Source organism: Puma concolor, chromosome D3, assembly GCF_028749965.1.
Source record: "Puma concolor isolate L17-30 chromosome D3, mPumCon1.1.hap2, whole genome shotgun sequence".
NCBI classification, from domain to species: Eukaryota; Metazoa; Chordata; class Mammalia; order Carnivora; family Felidae; genus Puma; species Puma concolor.
Window position 1 is genome coordinate 58,840,901 of NC_141678.1, and position 19,932 is coordinate 58,860,832.

Consider the following 19,932-nt stretch of genomic DNA (forward strand, 5'->3'; position numbering starts at 1 on the left):
CTGTAGTGACAGCAGAGAGCCCGGCACAGGGGCTTGAACCCACGAGGTGCGAGATCACCACCTGAGCCCAAGTCGGACACTCAACCGAGCCACGCAGGCACCCCCAGGACTACATTTCTAACAAGCACACTAATAATGCTGATGTGCTGAGTTTAGTGCATCAACCCTGCTCAGACACAGAGGAGACCAATGTAGCTTAGAGCAGCCTGGGAGAGCTTGCTGGAGGAAGTTAGGGGCTTAATGCTATGTCTTGAAGCCCAGGAGAGGACTGTAGTGGGTGAGCAGCCGGAAGCAGGCTTTTCCAGGAAGGAGGAAAACTGGGCATTGCTGGGGCCTGAAGCCATGCCCGGATGTAAGCAGGATGTCAGAGTGACTCATCTGCCTGGAGCTGACTGGGGCCTGCAGGCTATATAGGCTGGAGGTCTGGAAGACCAGCAGGTGGGAGAAAGGCCTGCTCCGTTCTCCAGCCACATTCTCAGCATTCTCATCCCTAACTCGGAAGGAAAATTCAGACTCCTCGCTCCCCAGAATCTTCCCACCTTACTACCTTTCCAATCTCTTCTCCCTTACACACACCTGGATGCTATCTCCCCTCCATGGAGCCCTTTCTGGTCGTTCCAGGTCACGGTCATCTTGCTTTTCTGAAATGTAACAGGAAGTAGGGTCCAAATTGGACATCCGACCGTTTTATATTTTTATTGTCCTGTGACTATTTCATGTATGAATTAGGAGTCACCAGATTTTACTGTAGCAATGTATTGACCCTGAGGTCATTCACACTCACTTCATTGTTTTGTCATTCGTAATAATCCTTGGATTATTTACAGCAATCCACAGCATATGAAGGTCTTACACGTAAGATTTTCATTATAGAATTAAGAGGTCCAGAAAGGCCAGGTGGCTTGTCCCAAGTCATCCAGCTGGTCGGTGTCCTCACTACAGGTTGTAAGTGCTGTAAGTGGGTGGAGTGGTGCCTTTGGCATCATTCTGCCTCTTCTGTGCTGAACACGGCGTTGGGCACACCCGGCCCACTTGCTTTGTGCCCACTCAGCCACCAGGGGAGGAAGCCACTTGCCTAGTGCCCCCTGGTGGTCTAATTGAGAAGACCACAGCCGCCTTTGATCAAAACACGAACTGAATCACAATAAACTGGGACCTTGGGAGACCTCCTCCCCCTGAACTTGAGCCCTTTTCGCTTTACAGCAAGTATTTTCATGAATAATTGAAGAATAGGGAACCACACTGCTTCCTGCCATCATCACCCAGTGTTGCCCATCTTTGCTAGGACAAGGCAGCCCACCAATTGGGAATGACTCCCTATGGGAGTTAAGAGTCACTTGCTTGAAACATGGGGACACCTTCCCACCTAGGCCAGTGTGGGCAGGGACAGAGAAGAGGAGAGTGGGCAGTTTAGGAGAGGCAAAGGCCCAGGCAGGAGGAAGACTCAGATTTCTCTGTGGGAAGGGGAAAGAAGTCTCTGGATGGAAGCAAGGAAGGTGGGCTGGGCCAAGGCCTGGTGTGGAAGACAGGAGGCAAGATCAGAGGGTGCCATGGTAGCCCCCGTCCCTATCTGGTGCTTGGTGTCTGGATTTAAGGCATTTCTGACTTCCCAATGGGAACTCTGGTGTTCCCTTCTGCATAATATAGTCTTAGCCCCAGCCCTCCTGTCTGTGGCACGGTCTGAGAGGCTGAGAGGCAGCCAGATCTGTTTCCTGGCAGAATGGGGATCCTGCAAAGGGAGGAGCTGGAGAAAGAAATGATCTTTAATGCCTGGAGGTGAGCCTTGCCCTCTTCTGCTGCCCATTACTCCCTCTATGCTTTCGCCATTGGGGGGTGTGCCCCTTAAACTCTCCCACCTCTGACACTCTAAGGACCCTGGGGTTTGTCCCCCAAGTGAGGAGAGCCAGTGAAGAAGAGGGAGGAAGGCTCTGCCTCAAGGCCTAATTGTGTGTTTTCCACTCACCCTTGGCCCTAACACAGGGCCTAGGGTCCCTTCGGGTCCCTTGACACTATTGACATTTGGGGCCAGATAATTCTTTATGGGGGGGGGGCGCTGTCCTGTGCATTGTAGTGTAGGATGTGTAGCAACTTTCTGGCCCCTACCTACTAGATGCCAGTAGTGTCTCCAGACAATGTCAACTGTCCCCTGAGGGGCAAAATTGCTCTCAAGTGTAGAACTGATGCTCTAAAAGGACAGATGAACAGTCGTTTTTAAGAAATATAGGAAAAGAAGATATGTGATTCATTTCCCCAAGAGAGAAAGAAAAAAATCGAGGCCAGGGTGAGATGCAGAGCAAGGTCTGGTGGGACTCACCCCCCACTCGCCTGCCACAATCCAAATTCTTTTGAAGACTTTTCCTCCCTGTCGTGGAAGAGCCAAAGAGTTGCCTATTTCTCAGCGTCATGGGCTGAACTGTGTTCCCTCCAAAAAGATGCCGAAGTCCTAACCTCCACCCAGTCCCCATGAAAGTAACCTTATTTGACATAGGGTCTTTGCAGAAGTAATCAAGTTAAGATGAGGTTATATGACTGGTGTCCTTATCAGAGGGGAAATCTGGACACAGACAGACACGCCTACAGGGAAGATGATGTGACACCACAGAAGAATGCCATCCAAAAGCCAGGGAACGCCTGAGGCTCCCAGAAATGAGGCATGAGGCCTGGAACAGATTCTCCCTCACAGCCCTCGGTAGGAATCAACCTTGCCAACACCTTGATCTTGGACTTCTAGCCCCAGCACTGTAAGACAATAAACTGCTGTTGTTTAAGCTTCCTAGGTTGCAGCATTTTGTTACAGCAGCCCCCAAACTTACACACTCGCTAAGAAGAAAGACAGCAGGGCCAGGGAGCTGGAGGCGTGCAGGGATCTGGCTTGTGACCCCACCACTCAAAGCAGAGATGCACAAAGGTGGCAGCGGCTAGGGGAGAAGATGCACGTGCTGATGGGACCCAGGCTCACTGCATAGAGACAAACACCAACCCTGTGCCCAGAGGACAGACAAGTGGAAATACATCATATCTCTAAAATGAAACGCTTTGATTGCGCCAATCACCAGAAGTTGTAAAACTACCCTGAAGAATTAACAGCTTCCGTACATGCTAACTACATCCATCATAAATTCGTTTTTTAGTTTCTGTTATCATATCATGGTCTCTGGGGACCCCTGTCTTGTCATCATTTGCCCTTTATAATTTATTCATCTTGTTCTTGCCTGCATCCTTTCTACTTATCATTCATCTTTACAGTTGTACATAAAATTGGATGGATCCTTCCATGGCAGGGCTGTCAGGAGGGAGATGGGCCTCATCAGGGAAGCCCCAGGAAAGCCGGTGGAGGTCCCACTAGAGCATCTGAGGATGTCAAGGTGGAGGTGGGGCGGGATGGCGGGAGAGGATGGGAGGAGGAAAGGAGAGAGCCAGGAGAGGCAAGTGAGAAGGGTAAATGAAGAAAGGGTGGAAAATGAAAGGGGAAAAGAGGAAGAGAAAAATGACCAGAAGGGAGAGAAAGGAGGAGGAACCAGGCATAAAAAGAAAAGAGAGAAAGAGAAAGAATGGGAGACAAGCTGGGACTTGGGCAAAGGAAAGCGGGGAAGAGGGACAAAGATAGAGGCATCCTGAGCCAGTGGGGCCAGAAATCCAATGAAGGTTGTTTGTTTTTGTTTTTGTTTTGTTTTTTAAGTAGGCTCCATGCCCATCTTGGGGCTTGAACTCATGACCCTGAGATTAAGAGTTGTGTGCTTGGGGCACCTGGGTGGCTCAGTCACTTAAGTGTCTGACTCTTGATTTTGGCTCAGGTAATGATCTCAGGGTTCATGAATTCAAGCCCTGCATTGGGCTTTGCTCCAACAGCTCAGAGCCTGCTTGGGATTCTGTCTCCCTCTCTCTCTCTCTCCCCTCCCTCACCTGCTCTCTATCTCTCTCAAAATAAATAAAAATAAAGCTAAAAAAAGAAAAAGTGGGCTCTACTAACTGAGCTAGCCAGGCACCTCTATTTCTTTTTTTTTTTTTTTTAATTTTTCATTTTAAATCTTTCCTGGTACACTCCAAGAAGGTCACACTGAATTTCCATGGAAATGACAGGTCCCGAGTTATAGAGACCTGAGTCCAGAGGTGTGATGGCAGTGATGTTGCTTATCTACTGGGCTGAATCCAGGGCTAGGGGTGGGAGACAGACAGAGAGGAGTGTGTTGGTTTGCTTTGTATTCTTGGGCTGCCGGAGTGAGGGCATAAAAGCCAATCTTTAACTAGTGAATTGGAACTTTAATGTTTACCAAACAGATACAGCTCCCACCTTTTCCCCCCCTACCCCCCACCCCAGCTCCCTCTCCTCCCCTCTTCCCTGCTTGCTCCCTCTTCTGGCTGCTTCCTGGCCTCCTGCTAACTGAACCCAGTTCTCCCCCCTCAGCAGTCCTGGTGAGGAGCCCTTTCTGCTGTCGGAGGAGCAAAGTGCTGGCCACTACTGGCCTTGTCGCCTGGTTTTCCTAATGAGAGTCTCTCCCCAGAGGCCTTACATTTCTAACTTTGGAAACAGATGGGGTCTTCCTTGAAGACAATTGCCTGAAAATTCTGAAAGGCAGGGGTTGGGGGGACTAGGACTAAGCAGCAGGGGCCTATTTTAAGGAATGGAATCCTTCCACGAGGCCTCCTGTGCACACTTAGGTCCCAGGGAGCTCTCAGAGTGGACCTCTCCAGCCCAGCTCACAGCTCCTGACCTGTCATGCATGCCTTGTCTACAGGCTGTTCTCAGACCAGTGCTCTCATCTGACATAGCTGTCTTCCTCCCAACTCTCTATTCCCAACCTGCCCATATCCTGAACAAAACCCTTGAGCAACTCCTATACCCCACGGTCATCCGGGTCCCCTCTAAAGCAACAGGTAACACTAAAAAAAGAGATAAGTATCCTGGGTTTGGGTAGCAGACCTGATGCTGGTCCTGGCTTGCCATTTGTTAATTGTGTGACTTTGGACAAATTGCTTTATCTAAGCCTGGGTCTCTTAATCTAAGCCTGTAGGGGATGATCTTGATATCTTCTTCATAGGGTAGTTGTGAAGATAAAATGAGGTAATGCAGATAACATGCTTATTTCATGCCCATCAGATAATAAGTGCTTAAGAAATATTAATTGTTGTTATTGAGCAATTGTCTACCCTACCCACTTTATAATAACCCGCTGTCTTGTATTATTGATGATATTTTTGTTCGTGTGTGTGGCTTCTGTCCCTAACTTGATGGAAAACTCCAAGAGGGGTAGGGATGAGTTTTTCTAATCACTGTATCTGCCAGGATGCCTAGAACAGTGCCCGGCACACACTCAGGAAATATTTGTTGATGGATTGAGAAACTGCCCCATGTGGACTATACCCTACAAATAGTGGAACAAACATCGTACATGGAAGAGAGTGGGCTGGAGAGGGGCAGAAGGTCAGGAATAAGAGATCAAGAGTGCAAGGAAGAAAGGCACCTGGGCAGCTCAGTCCGTTGAGCACCCCACTCTTGAATATGGCTCAGGTCATGATCCCAGGGTGGTGGGATTGAGCCCCGAATGGGAGCGTGGAGCCTGCTTAAGATTCTCTCTCTTTCTTCTCTCTCTCCCTCCACCTCCCTCTGGCCCTTTCCTCTGCTCAATCTCTCTCCCTCTTAAAAAAAAAGTATGAAGAAGAGATGGAAATGAAGAGTTTAGAAAAGTGGGATCACTTTGCCTAGATTCTGGCAGAAGATACTGTTCGAAACGACCCTGATGACATTCTAACAAAGTCATGCTGAACTCAAAAACAGTAATCCATATGTGATACTGATCCAGGGATGACTCCATAAGCCATGCTAGGGGCTTTGGTTAGGCTCGTACACAGGGATACTGACCTCTGACTTGTAAGAACAGCCATTGAGGAATGGTTTCTGAGATTCCACTTACTCCAAGAGAAATGTCAGCTCCCCTTCTCAGTCCCCAAATGAGGACATCTTTAGCTCTGTCTCTGTTGTTTTGTTGTTGTTTTTGGTGATAGTGATGTGTGTGTGTCTGTGTGTGTGTGTGTGTGTGTGTGTGTGTGTGTGTGTGTGTGACAACAGTGGGATTGTTTTTCTTGCTGCCAACAGGCTAGCTCTGTAACTTGCTGGGAAACAGAATGGGTTGTCTGCACTATTTTCTCCCCTCTTTTTCTTTTCAGTGAGAAACTGGAGGGCTGGTTTTAATGGATTGATTTTAATGGATTTTGAAGTCTGGAAAAGTGCCCAAATTGCAGAGGTTACCAGTTTTCTAGGTTCTTTTTTCAATTTCTTTCTCCTTAATCAGACATAGAGTTCACTCACTGGGGCACCTAGTGTGGTCAAGTAAGAAGAGGTATCTTTCTGTGCCCCCTCAACCTAACGGGTGGCCATGGACACAGCCTCAATTGGTGGGAACACCCATTATTTGGGTGGGTGAGAGCATTTTGCTTGGTCCCGTCCCTGTATTTGCTAGTGTTAAGTTTTCTCCAATCTCAAAGGAGAGAATTGACCAACAATAATAACACCAGTTCTGCCTTCTGGAATCCACTTTAAAGCATAATTTTATGTGGTCATTTTGTTTTTCACTTTTTTCCATGTGAGTGTGTGTGGGGACAATGTGCCCTGGGAAGTTTGAGCTTCAGTCTTGTCTTTTCTCTCTGTCCCTCCTGCTGTAGGCTGTGCCTTTCCTGAGAATTGTGATGAGGTCTTTGAGGCCATGAGTCTCCCTGTGAGGCCTTTGAAGAAAGGACAGGCTTTCCAGGCACTGGAAGGGGACTCTAGGCTATGTTTTAGCTCCACCGTTGTTTTCTCCTCACCCCTCCCATCTCCCAACATGCATTCATGTTTCTTTTTGTCCTTTCTCCCAAACTTTACCAACTTGTCTTTGTGATTTCAGAAAAATGCCACTGGATCTCCCAGTATGAAGGATTAGCACAGATTATGGGGAACCGTGTTAATTATCGGTGGAAGGGGGGCTGGCGCGTCGCTCCAATGTGCTCCTGATTTCCCCTGGGCCTTTCTGCCTGGTAATAAGCCTGCTTTAATCTGGCAGGCCCCTTGGTGAAATCAGCACCACGGACAGTGGTATTGATTGCTTCTGAGAAACCATCACAGCTGCTCAACCAAATTACCTTTGATATGTGACCTTTAATGTAATTACTGCAACATCAAAGTATTTCTATAAATTATTAAAGAACTAATACACTCCATCATTTAGCTATTCTATTATATGTAAAATAAACAACCACAAGTTAATGTTAGAATCTGAACAATCCACACTTGCTACTGAAATTCTCCCAGTCCCCGTTCTCTCCCCCTTCAAAATCCTGAGCCTGTCCCTCCCACCCTCTCTTTCTGTTTCCCCATCTAATTCCCAGCTTTTAGCCATCATGAAACTCCCTGGCAATCTCTCTCAAGCTGATGAAGAGCCTCCCAAAAACAATGTGGTATTTTCTATTCCATTTGGGTGGCTCTAAAATATCTATCACAGTCTCCCCCAAAACAAAGTACCATAAACACTTTATTAATCAGCACAAACCTTTCTCAGAAGCCTTTGATTATCTTACAATATGGCTTTATGCTTCACACATAACATGGGGCGATGTGGAGCATATTTCTGCCATCTTACAGAGGGCACCCAGAAAGTAATTACTATAATATATGTGCATGTAGCGGCGCCACTAAAAAACCAACTGGGGAATGGCCACCTTGCCAGAGCAAGGCTCCACACAAAAACCTGTGCCGTGCATGATTTCCATACATTTACATCCGCGGGTATGTTATTAAGATGACTCAGCCCCGTGCTTTGCAATCACAAGTACCAAAATACAATACAAAGCTGTCTTAATGGAAGGAAGGCCCTCCCCTCCCCTAAATGGGTAAAAAAAGATCTTTGATGCAAGGGAAGGCTGTCCCGACCCAGGGTTGCATTTTCAGTCTACCTGGTTAACCTTTCCCGCTGTGGGCCAGAAATGGAAAGGTGTGTTTACGTACAGGTTTGCTTGGTAAGAATGTAAACATGCATGTGTAAACACTGGTGAGCATACATACAGAATACACGTGCTCCCCTGCAGTGTCCATTGTATAAGCTTAAACACGGTATATTTGTAAATTCTTTAAATTATGTCCACAAACACTCACATCTTTCCATTTATCTTTAGATACTCGGTGAGCCGTATATCTACCCCCCCCCCCCATCTCTCTGAACCCACAGGAGAGACCGCGCAGACCCTTGACCCGAGGAACACTTCTTATTTTATGGTGATGAACTAGCCTCGATAATAGCCATGGCTGATATCACACCCAGTTAGGGGGGCCATAAATAATTCTCTTCTCCCCCGCACAGAAGCTATAAACCAGGGCCGAGGCGCGATAGTTTATCAAAGACGAGGGCTGGCTCCTTAAATAAACCGCGGTGATCTCACTTGCGGCGCCGAGCTTGGGCGCGGAGGCGCCCCCTCCCGCCCCGGCCCCCGCCCCCACCCCCGCCCCAGGAACAGCCTGAGTCCGACGTCTATCGGCGGGTGCTCAGGCGGCCCGGCTACCAGGGGCCCCGTGGGGCCGGCGGAGGCAGCTCCGGGTTCCGGGGAACCAGGGCACCCGGCGTCTCCGCCCCGGCTGCCCGAGCGGGCAGTGTGCGGATCAGGGACCTGATCGGAGGCGCCGGGAGGGCCAGGGGAGGAGCCAAGCCCCAGCTCCGTGGTCGTGGCGGAGTTCGCCCCCAGCCCGGGATTCCGTCGGGCCTGGACGGCGGAGTGCGGAGGCCGCCGGGCGAGCTCCGAGACCGGCGCCCACGCGCTCTCTCCCCCGCGCGGCGCCTCGGGGCTTCTAGGGGCGCGGGGCGCGGGGCGGGAGTGGGGGGAGCGCGAGCTCCCGAGCGAAAGCAGGCGCGCGCCCGGGCCCGCGATCCCCCGGCCAGCAGCGTCGCAGCCCGGCCTCCCGAAGTCGCCCCCTGTCGGCGCGTCCGTCGCTCGCGCCTCGGCAGGCGCCACTTACCCCGGGCAGGGTCTTCTGCTCGTGCAGCGCGCTCTGGGCCTTCAGCGCTGACTCACGCTCGCAGTAGGTGAGGAAAGCGCAGCCTGGGGAGGGAAGGAAGCGCCGAGAAGGGTCAGTGGGGCGCCCCCGGGCCGCCGACGCGCCCTCTCGCCCGCCCTCCAGTCTGGGCCCCTCCCCGCTCTAGGTCCCTCTCCCCACCTCTCTCTCTCTCTCTCTCTCTCTCTCTCTCTCTCTCTCTCTCCCTCTCTCCCTCTCTTCTTCTCTCTCTCTCTCTCTCTCTCCTGTGCACTCTACTCGAGCTTTCTTGCCTCTCCGTTTTCCTGTCGGCTTTTTGTCCCTTGCGTTGCTTTTTTGTTTTGCTCACTCGCTGAAGTCTCCCCACCCTGCATCTTCCCCCCCCCACCACGCCCCCTCTTCCCGTGGGTCTCTTTTTGTCCTCTGCCCTGATGCCTCAGGCGCTAGCTCGGCCTTCTCCCTCCTTCCTCCCCAGGGTGCTGTTCTGTCCGTTTCAGCTCAAGCCCCAGTACCTCCCTGAAGGGGCAGCTTCCAGCCCTCACCCTCAGTACCTCTAGTCACGTTTGACCATGAATTCATTCTGGCCCCTTAGGAGTGCTGCCGGCTGCTCTATGAGGGATGAAGGAGGGACCTTCCTGGTCTGCCGAATAGTCTCCATCTGTAGGGAGGACCCCAGGCCTGGTTGTGCTAATAAAGTGAATGGGGCTATCCATGTGTCCCCTGTCATCACATGTACAGTGATATCTTCAAAACGCTCCTAGTCAAAGGGCTTCTTGGGCATGTCCAGCCCACCAATGCGCAGTACTGGACCTGAGGCCTGCTTTTGCTGTGCTTCTAATTCTCTAGGTGACCCTGGCAAATGCTGTTCCCTCTGTGGCCTCAGTCTCCTCGGGTGTGAACTGAGAGGGTTGACCCAGTGGTCTCCAAGGTCACTCCAGTGTAGTTTTCCCCCTGAGTGACTCTGACGGTGCCTCACCAGGGAATCTGGATTTTACAGAACAACGTACCTAACTCAAGGGGTGACTTTTTAATGCTGGCCCTTCAGGCATGGTGACAAAGCAAAGAGCATGCTTGCTAGTGGGAGAGTTTCTCGGGCAGTTCCCTCAAACTGCCCCGTGTTAGGGGCCTCTTCCTCTGCCTGCAGATGTGGCCGAGTATGGCCTCAGAGGCCTACAAGACCTGGGCCATGGGGGAAGTCAGAAAGTCAACTTTGGCCAACAGAAGGCTTGAGTCTCCTGGGGAACTGTTACCTCAGATTTTCTAAAGTCACTCAAGCCCCAGAGATGGCCCCCTCCAGGCTGTCTCCTCCCTTGTTTCACTGTCTCCTTTCCCTCCACTGCCCCCCTTGCTTTGTTCTCATGCTCTTTTCTCCCCATTTTCCCATCTTCCAAACCCATCCATCTTCCAAGAATCTGATCAAGTTCTACTGACACCAAGCAGCCCGTCTTGACTTGTCCAGTCCATCTCAAGCCAATCTCACTTCTTGACCACACACAGCTGGCCCTTTGGTCATTCTCATGGCCATTTGTTAACTACTTCTCAAGTACCCACTGTGTGCCAGGCCCTGTGGCCCGGGCCCTCTTCCTATGAGGTCTGCAGGCTGGTGGTGCCTATGCCAACCCTTGTTACCAGGCTTGCTCTGGCTTCTTGGTGCCCTGGCACAGAGTACTCCCAGAATCCTCCACAGTTCCTTTCTCCTCCATCACCCAGTAAAAACCCCTTCCTCCTCTTCCAGTGTAGCAATTAGTTCCGACTCCCTTCCCCTCCTGGTTTCAGAGAGGAGATGGAAGGGAATGTAGGTGCAAAGGGGACATAAAGATAGGAGGGAGGAAACAGGGAGAGAAACTTGGGAGGCAGAAACTCTCAGCAACCTGTAGGCTCTGTACCTTCCCCACCTCCAACTCTTGCGCCAGGCTGAGAGGAGGTGTGAGTTCCAAGAAGCCTCTCCCCCACTCCCATCTCATCCCTCCCTATCCAGACCCAGGTCACCCTGCCTTCTCCCCCCCCTCCCCACTCCTCCCCCTGGTCCTGGCAGACGGTTATTGATGGAGACACCAGGGGACTGAAATGAATAGCGGTCAGAGGCCCCCATGACGTTGTCCCTCGTGCTGCTGCCTGCGTCTCTGGGGGCCTCTTTCCTCCTGTCCCTTCCCTGGCCTTGTCCTCTGCCTGTGCCTGCCTGCAACTGGGAGGCAGCCACTGTCTCACTGCATGCAGGCAAGCCAGCTAGGGACAAGGTCAGGGGCAGGTGTGGAGAGGGAGGAGAAGGAAGAACCAGAAGAGGAGGAAGGTGGAAGGAGGAGATGGTACAGGGAGGAGTAAGAAGAGGTGGGAGGAAGGGGAGGAAGTGGAGGGGGAAGGAAGATGAGGTGGAGAAAATGACCACATTGTTATGACCCAGGATAACAAGGGAAGGATCCCAGGAAGAAGAAAGAAAGAAAGAATCTGTTGCTTTTTTCCAGCTTCTAGGAATTTCTGCCACATTTTTGGGAGAGCTCACAGGCTCTGTCAATCAGAATCTTTGAGGGACCCCCCCAGACTCCATGTGACCCTCCCTAACATCTCCACCCTTGACCTCACCTCCTTCAATTCTTCCTCTTGCTCACCCCCTTGCCTCCTTCCTGTTTCTCAGCCCTGCAGGGCACACTCTGCCTTAGGACTTTTGGAACCACATTTACCCCCCTATATGCATGGCTTGCTCCTTCACTCCCCTCAGGTTTCTGCTTAAATGTGACCTAGAGATGCCCTTTCTGACCTCCTTTCACACAATACCCTTCCCCAACACACACTTACTCTCTGACCCCTTGCCTTGTTTACTCTTCTCTTTGGCACTCCTCCCCACTGAGCTATTAACATTACATGTTTGTTCCTTGATTGTCAGTTTTCCCAACCTGCAAGGGAGTTCAGGGACTTGCTTTTGTCCTATTCCTGCTTCGTTCTCAAGGCCCCACAGCAGGGCAGGATCTCAATACATATTTGTCAAGAGCATTGAATCCCCGCCTCTGGCAACTTTTGCAGGGCCAGTAGGAGGGGGGCAGGGAAGCAGTGCCGGACACTGAGGCATGCTGGCATTCCATAGTGGTGGGGGGACTAGGTTGCCCCTGAGAGGTGATAGGTGGTCCCTGCTGGGAGGCCTCCTGTCTCCAAGGCTTTCTGAGCCCATTTCCCCAGCGTCAGACCTTCTGGTTACTGTCACTCCCCTGCTTTCTCCCGTAAAGCCATCACTGATGCACGGTTCCAGACAGGAAGCTGTTTTCGGGGGATACCCTTACCAGCCAAGGGTCACTTACTGATTGTTCTCTGAACCCCATTGTCCTCATCTACAAACAGGGAGAGTAATCCCCCTCAAATAGGGAGACCTATTAGTCAAAGAGTACCAACAACCTCCGCAGCGCTGTCTAACTGTAGAACACGGCATAAACATAAGCCCCCCTTTGGTGGTCAGGAGGTCAGAGGGCAGAGTCCTTCCTTCCGTCTCTCTGCACCTCTGCCAGGAGTGACCAGCCTTATAGAGGCTTATAGAGAGGAGCCCCCACCTGGCTCTTCTCAAGGGATCTCTCCAGCCAGTCCAATGCCACGTCTCACTATGGCTCTTTTTAAAGAAGCAGATATGGATAAACAGATATTAACCGCTGACTCCAGCTTGCATGAAGGGACTGCATCTGCTCCCTTGCTGAGGGCGGAGGCCTGGGGGGATGGCAGCTTGGCAGGGAGGGGGTGGCTTCAGGAGGACAATTTGCCATCACAGCGTCCTGCAGAGCACGGCGGGCACCCTGAGGTGGAGGCTGAGGTGGCGCTCAGGGTGGCCAGGGGAGAAGAGGGTGCCCAAGCCTCACCCACTGGACACGTGCCGGCCTCTCATGTGTAGGGAAAGGGGGTGGTACACACAGAACCCCCACTCAGAAAAGTTAGATTTGACTTCCTGTTGCTCATTGCTGTTCCTCACAGGAGTGGAGGGGGGGGGCTCCCAGCTTTGAGGGTGGTGCGGGGGCCTCGGCTCAGCAGCCACCAAAGCTGTCATGCTCACTCTCCTGTGACGTGCTGAGGTATCCTCAGAAACACACCTGGTGATGCCTCTTGGGAATTCACAGACTCTTCAGGAAATGGGATTCTCTGCCTACTGAGCCAACAGAGCATGGGAGAGGAGGCTAGACCAGGCTGTGAACCTTGAGAAGGGAACATCTTTCCCAGGGACGGGGCTGTGGCCCAGCATTCCCTCCCTGACCTGGCCCTACAGGTGTTCTCCTATTTGTGCTCACAGAGAGAGCAAGAGTCCACTGTTCGGAATGGCACGGCAACTGAAAACCACCTAAAGGTCTCTCAGCGTTCAGGTGCTTTCGTGATTCAACTGGGGAATACTCTACAGCAGTTAAAAGGGTGGCATGGTCCTAAATGGACCAGCGTGGGAAGACACAGTCAGATGGCAAAAGCAAGTTGCAAAATAGCACACATCACATATGCATAATGGAGACATATTCCATTAGTTTCATATGCACCGAAATCTGTATTTACCCCATGGCACAAAGTCTAGAAGGTGTCACACCAAGCTGAAAACAGGGAGTACGGGGGAAGGTGGGGCATGTCTCTCATAACGTTAACTTTTTTTGGTTTGATCGACACATTGTGACACCAGAGTGTATTCATGCATCCCTTGCACAATTAACTTTAAAGAAGATTTTTGCTGAAAGAGGATAGGATGAAAATGGAGTAGGTGCAACTGGGTAGGCCAGACCCACAGTCCGTTTTGAGGGGACAAAGAGCATTGGGCATCAGCTTCCTGGCAAATTCTTCATGAGAGAAATTATCATTTAAGAGTCCAGCTATGTCCCGATCTCAAAGCTTCCTTCAAGCTCGGGAACCGAAGCAGATTCCCTCCCTCCAGCAAACTGTGAATGGTGTTCATCCTGGGCCTCTGGTCCTGAGTTCCAGCAGCTGAGGTTTGTGGGATGGAGTCCGTGATGGACAAAGCACAGAGCTTCGCCAACTCTGCCCTCCAGTTCTCCCATTCAGCCCAGTGACGCGGATGCAGTCTCTGAGGTGGGAAGCGCAGAAGTGACTCGGGAATCTCTAATGAGGTATGACCTCTCCGCTCAGCTCCCACTTTTCCTGTCCCACTGTCTTGGAGGGAGGGCTCCCCAGCGCCAGCTCCTCCCCTCAGTCTCCCATCCTCCTGAACCACAGACCAGAGCAGAATAGAAGTGCAACCCGGCAGAGCAGGGACAGGTTTTGGAAATGATTGGGGGTGGGAGTGAGGGCAGAGAGATGTCATACTTTGAGAAAAGTCACAAGGCAGTGCTGCCAGCAGCAGCTGATGGCCTGGGCTCTGTGCACAAGGTGGCTGCCATGCCCACGTGTCCGGGTTCACACCGACCTGCCTCTCTTCTGCCGCTCTCACTTCTGCCATGTGCACGAACACTGGCCTCCACTCACTCCTCCCCATGCTGCCATTTAACCTCTTCCCACTCACCATACTTATTTACTTGTCCCTCCTATTTATCAGTTTCTCGTCTTGTCTCTGAATAGATTGTCCACTCTGTGAGGGCGGAGATGAGGGCTTGTAAGTGGAGAGCTGAGTTTCTAGCTGAGGTGTCCGAGGGCTGGGAGACCAAGAGAGCCCGAGGGGGTGGTGGGAGAAGGAGAGACACCTGGCACCAAAGAGAGAGCAGGAAGCCCAGAGGAGGACCGGAAGGAAGGAGAAGGGTGTGATCGGGAGAGGTTCACAAGGAGCCCCAGAACCAGGGAGCCACAGGGAGACAGGCAGAGCTGGTGATGGCAGGAGGGTGTTACCAGGCTGGGGTGCGGGTCGGGGTGGCAGACACCCCTCTCCAGTAGAGCAGCCTGTGGATAATGGTGCAACGGGGCATCGCTGATTCCTGAGAAGGTAGGCGAGTGCCCTCTCCCATGTGGGGGAAAAACACAGCCCGGCAGAATTAATTGCGCGAGATGGCAGTAATTTACAAAGCCCCCGTGTGCGGGGATAAAAGGCCCTTGTCATGGTGAAGTGAAGGAAGTACAATTTCCTGCCCAACTCCAAGCAGGGCTGAAGCCTGGGGTGTAATCATCACAGAAGGGAAGGCTCCAGATGAGCTCCCTCCTCCCACCAAGCCGGGCCTTGGCTTCCCACTAATTGAATTACAGAATTAGCCAGAGGAAGGTGGCCCTAGAATAGGAAGATCTGGACTTTAATAAAACATCAGATCCTTCAGGGCCTGTGCTTGGCTGGCCTGGAGGAAGTGAGAGGAAGCTAGGGCATGGGGAGGGATGGGCAAGGGAAGGGAGCAGGAAACCCACCAACCAGCCAGACCAATGGGTCAAGGAGGGGCTCCCTGTTCAATGTGATCTTCTTGGGAGGTCCAGGACACCCCCCACTCTGCCCCAGATCTCCACCCACAGACCTGCCTAGTTCCTGAAATCCCATCCTCGGGGCACTACCCCTCAGTGATTCTCACTGAGGCTGCAGCTGAGAATCACCCAGAGGAACAGATACGGGCCCTGCTGCAGAGAAATTAAGGCAGATCCCCGGGGGTGGATAGAGAGAGGGAAGGAGAGAAGGAACATCTGCCAGCCTCCCAGAGAAGAGGGCTTCGGGTGTTCTGAGGCCCAATCCATCCCCTCCTCCTTACCCCATAATCCAGTTCCTGTCCCCCGTGGTCTGGGTGAGCAAGGGTGGCCTCTCTGGAGCTTTCTGGAGAAATGTCCCCTTCCTCCGTACGTGTGGGAGATACAGTTCCTCGTGTACATGCTCTTCCTCTGGGAGTGTTCTCCCTGCTCTGTGCCTGCCCCGGGTCTGCACCTTCTTCAGGACCCACCTCTTTGGGTCCCTAGGTCTGTGGCGCCCAATGCACCTACCTGGGCCACCGCGATCTCACCTTTGATTCCTATGTGGCTGCCCCTACCCACGGCCTGCCCTAAGGGTGGGCCTTGTCTGTTCATCTAATCCTTGAGCTCCTTGAGAATGGGCCCTTGGGGCTCAGCAGGGCCTGGTGACAGGCAGGAGAAAGAACCCATGGGACTACAACACTGTCTCTACCTTTCTTGGCCAGTGCCCAGACACTGGGTGATCCTCCTGCCATCTTCCCCGGACCTGTCCTGGCTGCTCCAGCCTCCCCGTCCTTTCTACCTAGACCTCATTCCCTCTCCCCTCCTTGTCCAGAGGAGTTCTCCCTGCTGGTATTCTAGCAGTTCCTGTGGTTCTCTTTCCTCCCTAGGGGAAAGACAGTGACTTCCCAGCCACGTCCATGACTCTGATTTCCTCCTGCATCTCTGCCTCCATGGGGTGAGCCCAAGCCTGACCATCCTTTCCCTGCTGCCTCTGCCGTGCCTCTCTCCTTCGGAGCCCACACGTCCTTGTAGGAGTGACCTAGCCTCCCCTCTTCCAAACAGATTTCCCTGACCACACCGACCTCAGCATCCCTTAAAGCCCTGAGCGATGGCCCCTCACCCTTGGCAGAATACACATCTCTGTCTGCCTGGCATTTATGTATTTGTGCACGTGGAGATGCGCCGCTATGGGAACTGCTAACTCCGAGGTCCTCTTCTCCTCCCAGAGACCGACATCATTGAATACAGTGGTTGCTAAACTTCACTCTGCCCCTGCCTGGGAATGAGTGAGCTGAAATGCTGGGGAGAGATGGCTGGCTGCAGGGGAAGCAGGGGTTGTGGGAGAGGGTCTGGGACATCTGCCCTTCGGCTCAAGCTCCTGATGGTGGCGGGAGCCATCCATCTTCCTCAGAGGGGGCTGGGCAGGTGGGGATGACAGGCCTCTCCACAGGCGGGGGAGATAGATGACACCCTCAGCCACCACGTTAGGGCTGCGGGCCTGCTCTCCTCTTCAAGGCCCTTCACTGCTGAAACTCCACCCTGGGCCCTCACCCTGTTGGGGCTCAGCACTGCCCTCCTGTGCCAACTCTCTTCAAACAGGAAACCCCAGAGGAGAGCACGGTGGTCTAGTCAAGAGTTTCTCAGAGTTAACGGTTGCATGACATGGGGAAGTGGCCCTGGATCACTGTGACCCTAAGTGTGTCTCTGACTTCTCTCAGTGCTCCTGCCCTTGGTGGCCACAAGACAGAGATGGGCACAAAGCTAGGGGGTCGGGATCTCCTCAGACCTACACTAGGAAGCCCCAGGGAACGGGCCCGGCCTTCTCTTTCTCTTTCTCTTCCTCTGGGCACAGGGCAGGTCCTGGTAAGTCCAGTCTCAGGGACCTGACTGGCTCTGGACCTCAGAGGCTGCAAAGAGCGGCGGGCAGGCCTTTGCCAAGTGTCTCTCCTGCCAGTTGCCCTTGTTTACACCCTCAGCACTGGAGAATTACATGTCTGGTGTCAGCTGCAACATCTTCATGGCACTGTGAAAAAGGACAAAAACTGGATAGGACATACTGATGGCCTCTCCCCTCTCTCAGCAAAGAGCTCTTGGTGGTGGAGCCTGGCCCAGGGAAGGTGTCAGACTTTCCGAGGCTCAGCCCATAGGTGAAGAAGGACAGCCTGGTCCGCTGATACACGTGCTGGCTTTCGTTCCCACAGCTGAAGGGCCGCCTTGTCTCTGGGCCAGCTCGCAGAGCACTCCTGTTTGTTCCTTTCTTCGCAGAGAACCTCACCTGCCATGGTGAGGCTGTTGTCTCCCTGAGCTCATCATTCTTGTACCTCAGAGTGGGCTGTGGGTGGGGCGTGTGTAATCAGCATCTGACAACTGCAAGAGGCTGACCTGAGGCCCTCTTATGGCTGTTTGGGGCTCAGTTCCTGTTCCTTCCCACAGCCCTGGGCAGTGTCTAGACCCTGGGGGCCCTCCCGGGAGATGTCCTCCCTCCACACCCTTACCCACCCCATGACCTGCACTTGGGGTAAAGGGCTCTGGAATGACCTTGTTCTCTTCCTTCAAGGACCCAGGTGGTGTCGGCTGAGCTCTCCAGGCCTCACTGGGCCACATGTACCGGACCTCCCTCCACCCCCATTGCCCTCTCCAATGTCAGAGTCAGGCCATGGGCTCCTCCACAGAGGCTCTATGTGAGAATCCACATTGGATTTGAAATGCGTGTGGGGTATCCGTTACTCTCACAAAGACCAGGATAAATGCTAAAGCAGAGAAACTGAACTGTGTTCACTTCTAATCAACCTGGTTGGGGAGTTTAGATCTTCCTGTTTTGAATTTTCTCAGAACAGGGAGCACCTGCAGAGAAGACAGGCATGACTCAGTGGGAATGGACAGCCAGCTTACTCAGTCCCACAGTGGAAGGGGCTCTCAGGGGCCCCCTTGGCATGATGCAGCCCATCCCTAAATGGTGGGATGCAGTAGGCAGGGCCTCGGAGTAAGCAAGGCCATCTCAACTGGTCCGGGAGAAGAACGGTAATCCTGCCCCAGACCACTTCTGTCCTCTGTGCTCCCATCTCCATTGCCTGCCTGCAACTGCCTTTCCCTCTTGCCTTTCTCCCATCTTGCTACAACTAGGCAGCTTTGTTGGCTGACCTCAGCCACACTGCTGACCCCTGGCCTGACATGCTGAGCTCCTCAGTGTATGGAAATGACATGGTGCAGGATCTGAGCCCCTCAGTAGCCTCCAGCATTAGCCGGGTCGTGTGTGTGTGTGTGTGTGTGTGTGTCTCATGCCCACAGAGGAAGCTCAGCGGATGCTTGTTGAATTGCATAGAATGCCTTTTGTTGGAGCTTTACGTGGTGGTTGGTCCAGCTAAATTAAGGTGGGAGTCATTTTCCCCAATAGAACCCCCTTCCCCATGCAGAGGGAAATGTGGAGGAATCCCTTCTTGGCATGTTCCTGAAGCCCCCGGCTGCCAGCCTGGGCTATCCCTGGCATATTCACAAAGGCAGCTCTCTAGCCCATGATGTCCTTGTGTGGTTGGGCATCAGCCTCTCTTGACTCCTTTCTCCCATGAAAGAAAAGATGAAGGCAGGGGGCTGTTGAGTTCCCCTTTGTCCCCCTTCTCAGTCACACTTCTCCACAGCATATCCATGTCACCTCTGGGCCTTTGCACTGGCTCCTCTCCCCACCTGAGATGCCCTCCCTGCTTGGGTGAGGGAAGGATTCCTTTACCAGCTCCTCCCACCCTCTGCAGTCCTCCTCAGCTTCCCAGTGCTCCCCGATTCTCCTTCCAATGAGTTCTTCTATGTCCAAGTGTCTAAAACATAAAAGCAAGGGCTTGGTTGAACAGAGTTTTCTGCTATTCTCGTCCACAGAAACTGTCTCCCCAGTAGACCACAGCTCACTGGCTGGGCCTGTCCTGTCCATCCTCAAACAAGTCCCGGGATGGGAGCTTCATAAGAGTGGCCGAGCTGCTGAGAATCGGAAGGGAGGGCAGGCCAGCTCCACTTTGATCACACTCCGGCACTCAGGACCTTCCAGGTGAGGTGAATTAATCTCGCCTCTCTCTCCTGGCTCCTTTCTAACAGCCCCTAATCCACTTAAAGAACGACAACAACAACAACAACAACAACAAAAATAGAAGCACACCAACCAAGAAATTCCAACCTCAGCATCCAAGACAGGCTATTTTGAAAAGACCAATAGCCAGGAGTCCCATATTACAAGATCAATGTTTCGAAAATGTGATTTTCTTTTTAAAAGCAGAAAAACAATCTCACACAGTCCTGGCAGGCCATGGTCCAGTTCTTGGTGGAGGGTTGTCTTTCCCTCATGATCTCGGCCACTTAAGCTACTCTTCTGGCCAGGCTTTGGGCTTCACCCAACATCAATAGGATAGGTTCAATCATAGGCATTTAGCAATATTTAACCTGAGGGCCGCAGCAAAGAAGTAGTTAGCAAATGTGACTGGGTTGCTGGCTTCCGTGAGCTAATCCCTCAAGCTCTCTGAGCCCTGGCAGAAGTAGTTGCTCACATTTTAAGAGGGAAAGAGGCTCTAGCTTTTGCTTTAGAGTCAGCTGGCCCCAGTCCTGGGAAGGGTCAGAGCACTCAGCCTCCATTCACT

General features: G+C 52.5%; 1 protein-coding gene across 50 annotated transcripts in view; it reads right to left on the bottom strand.

The window, feature by feature from the left end:
* CELF4 (CUGBP Elav-like family member 4) overlaps nucleotides 1–19,932 on the bottom strand; it is a 298,102-nt gene that overhangs the window by 212,817 nt on the left and 65,353 nt on the right. For all 50 annotated transcript variants that reach the window (XM_086682824.1, XM_086682840.1, XM_086682838.1 and 47 more), the window contains exon 2: nucleotides 8,981–9,063. In XM_086682824.1, coding sequence (XP_086538950.1) covers nucleotides 8,981–9,063 — 83 coding nt within the window. The remainder of the gene's footprint in view (nucleotides 1–8,980; nucleotides 9,064–19,932) is intronic.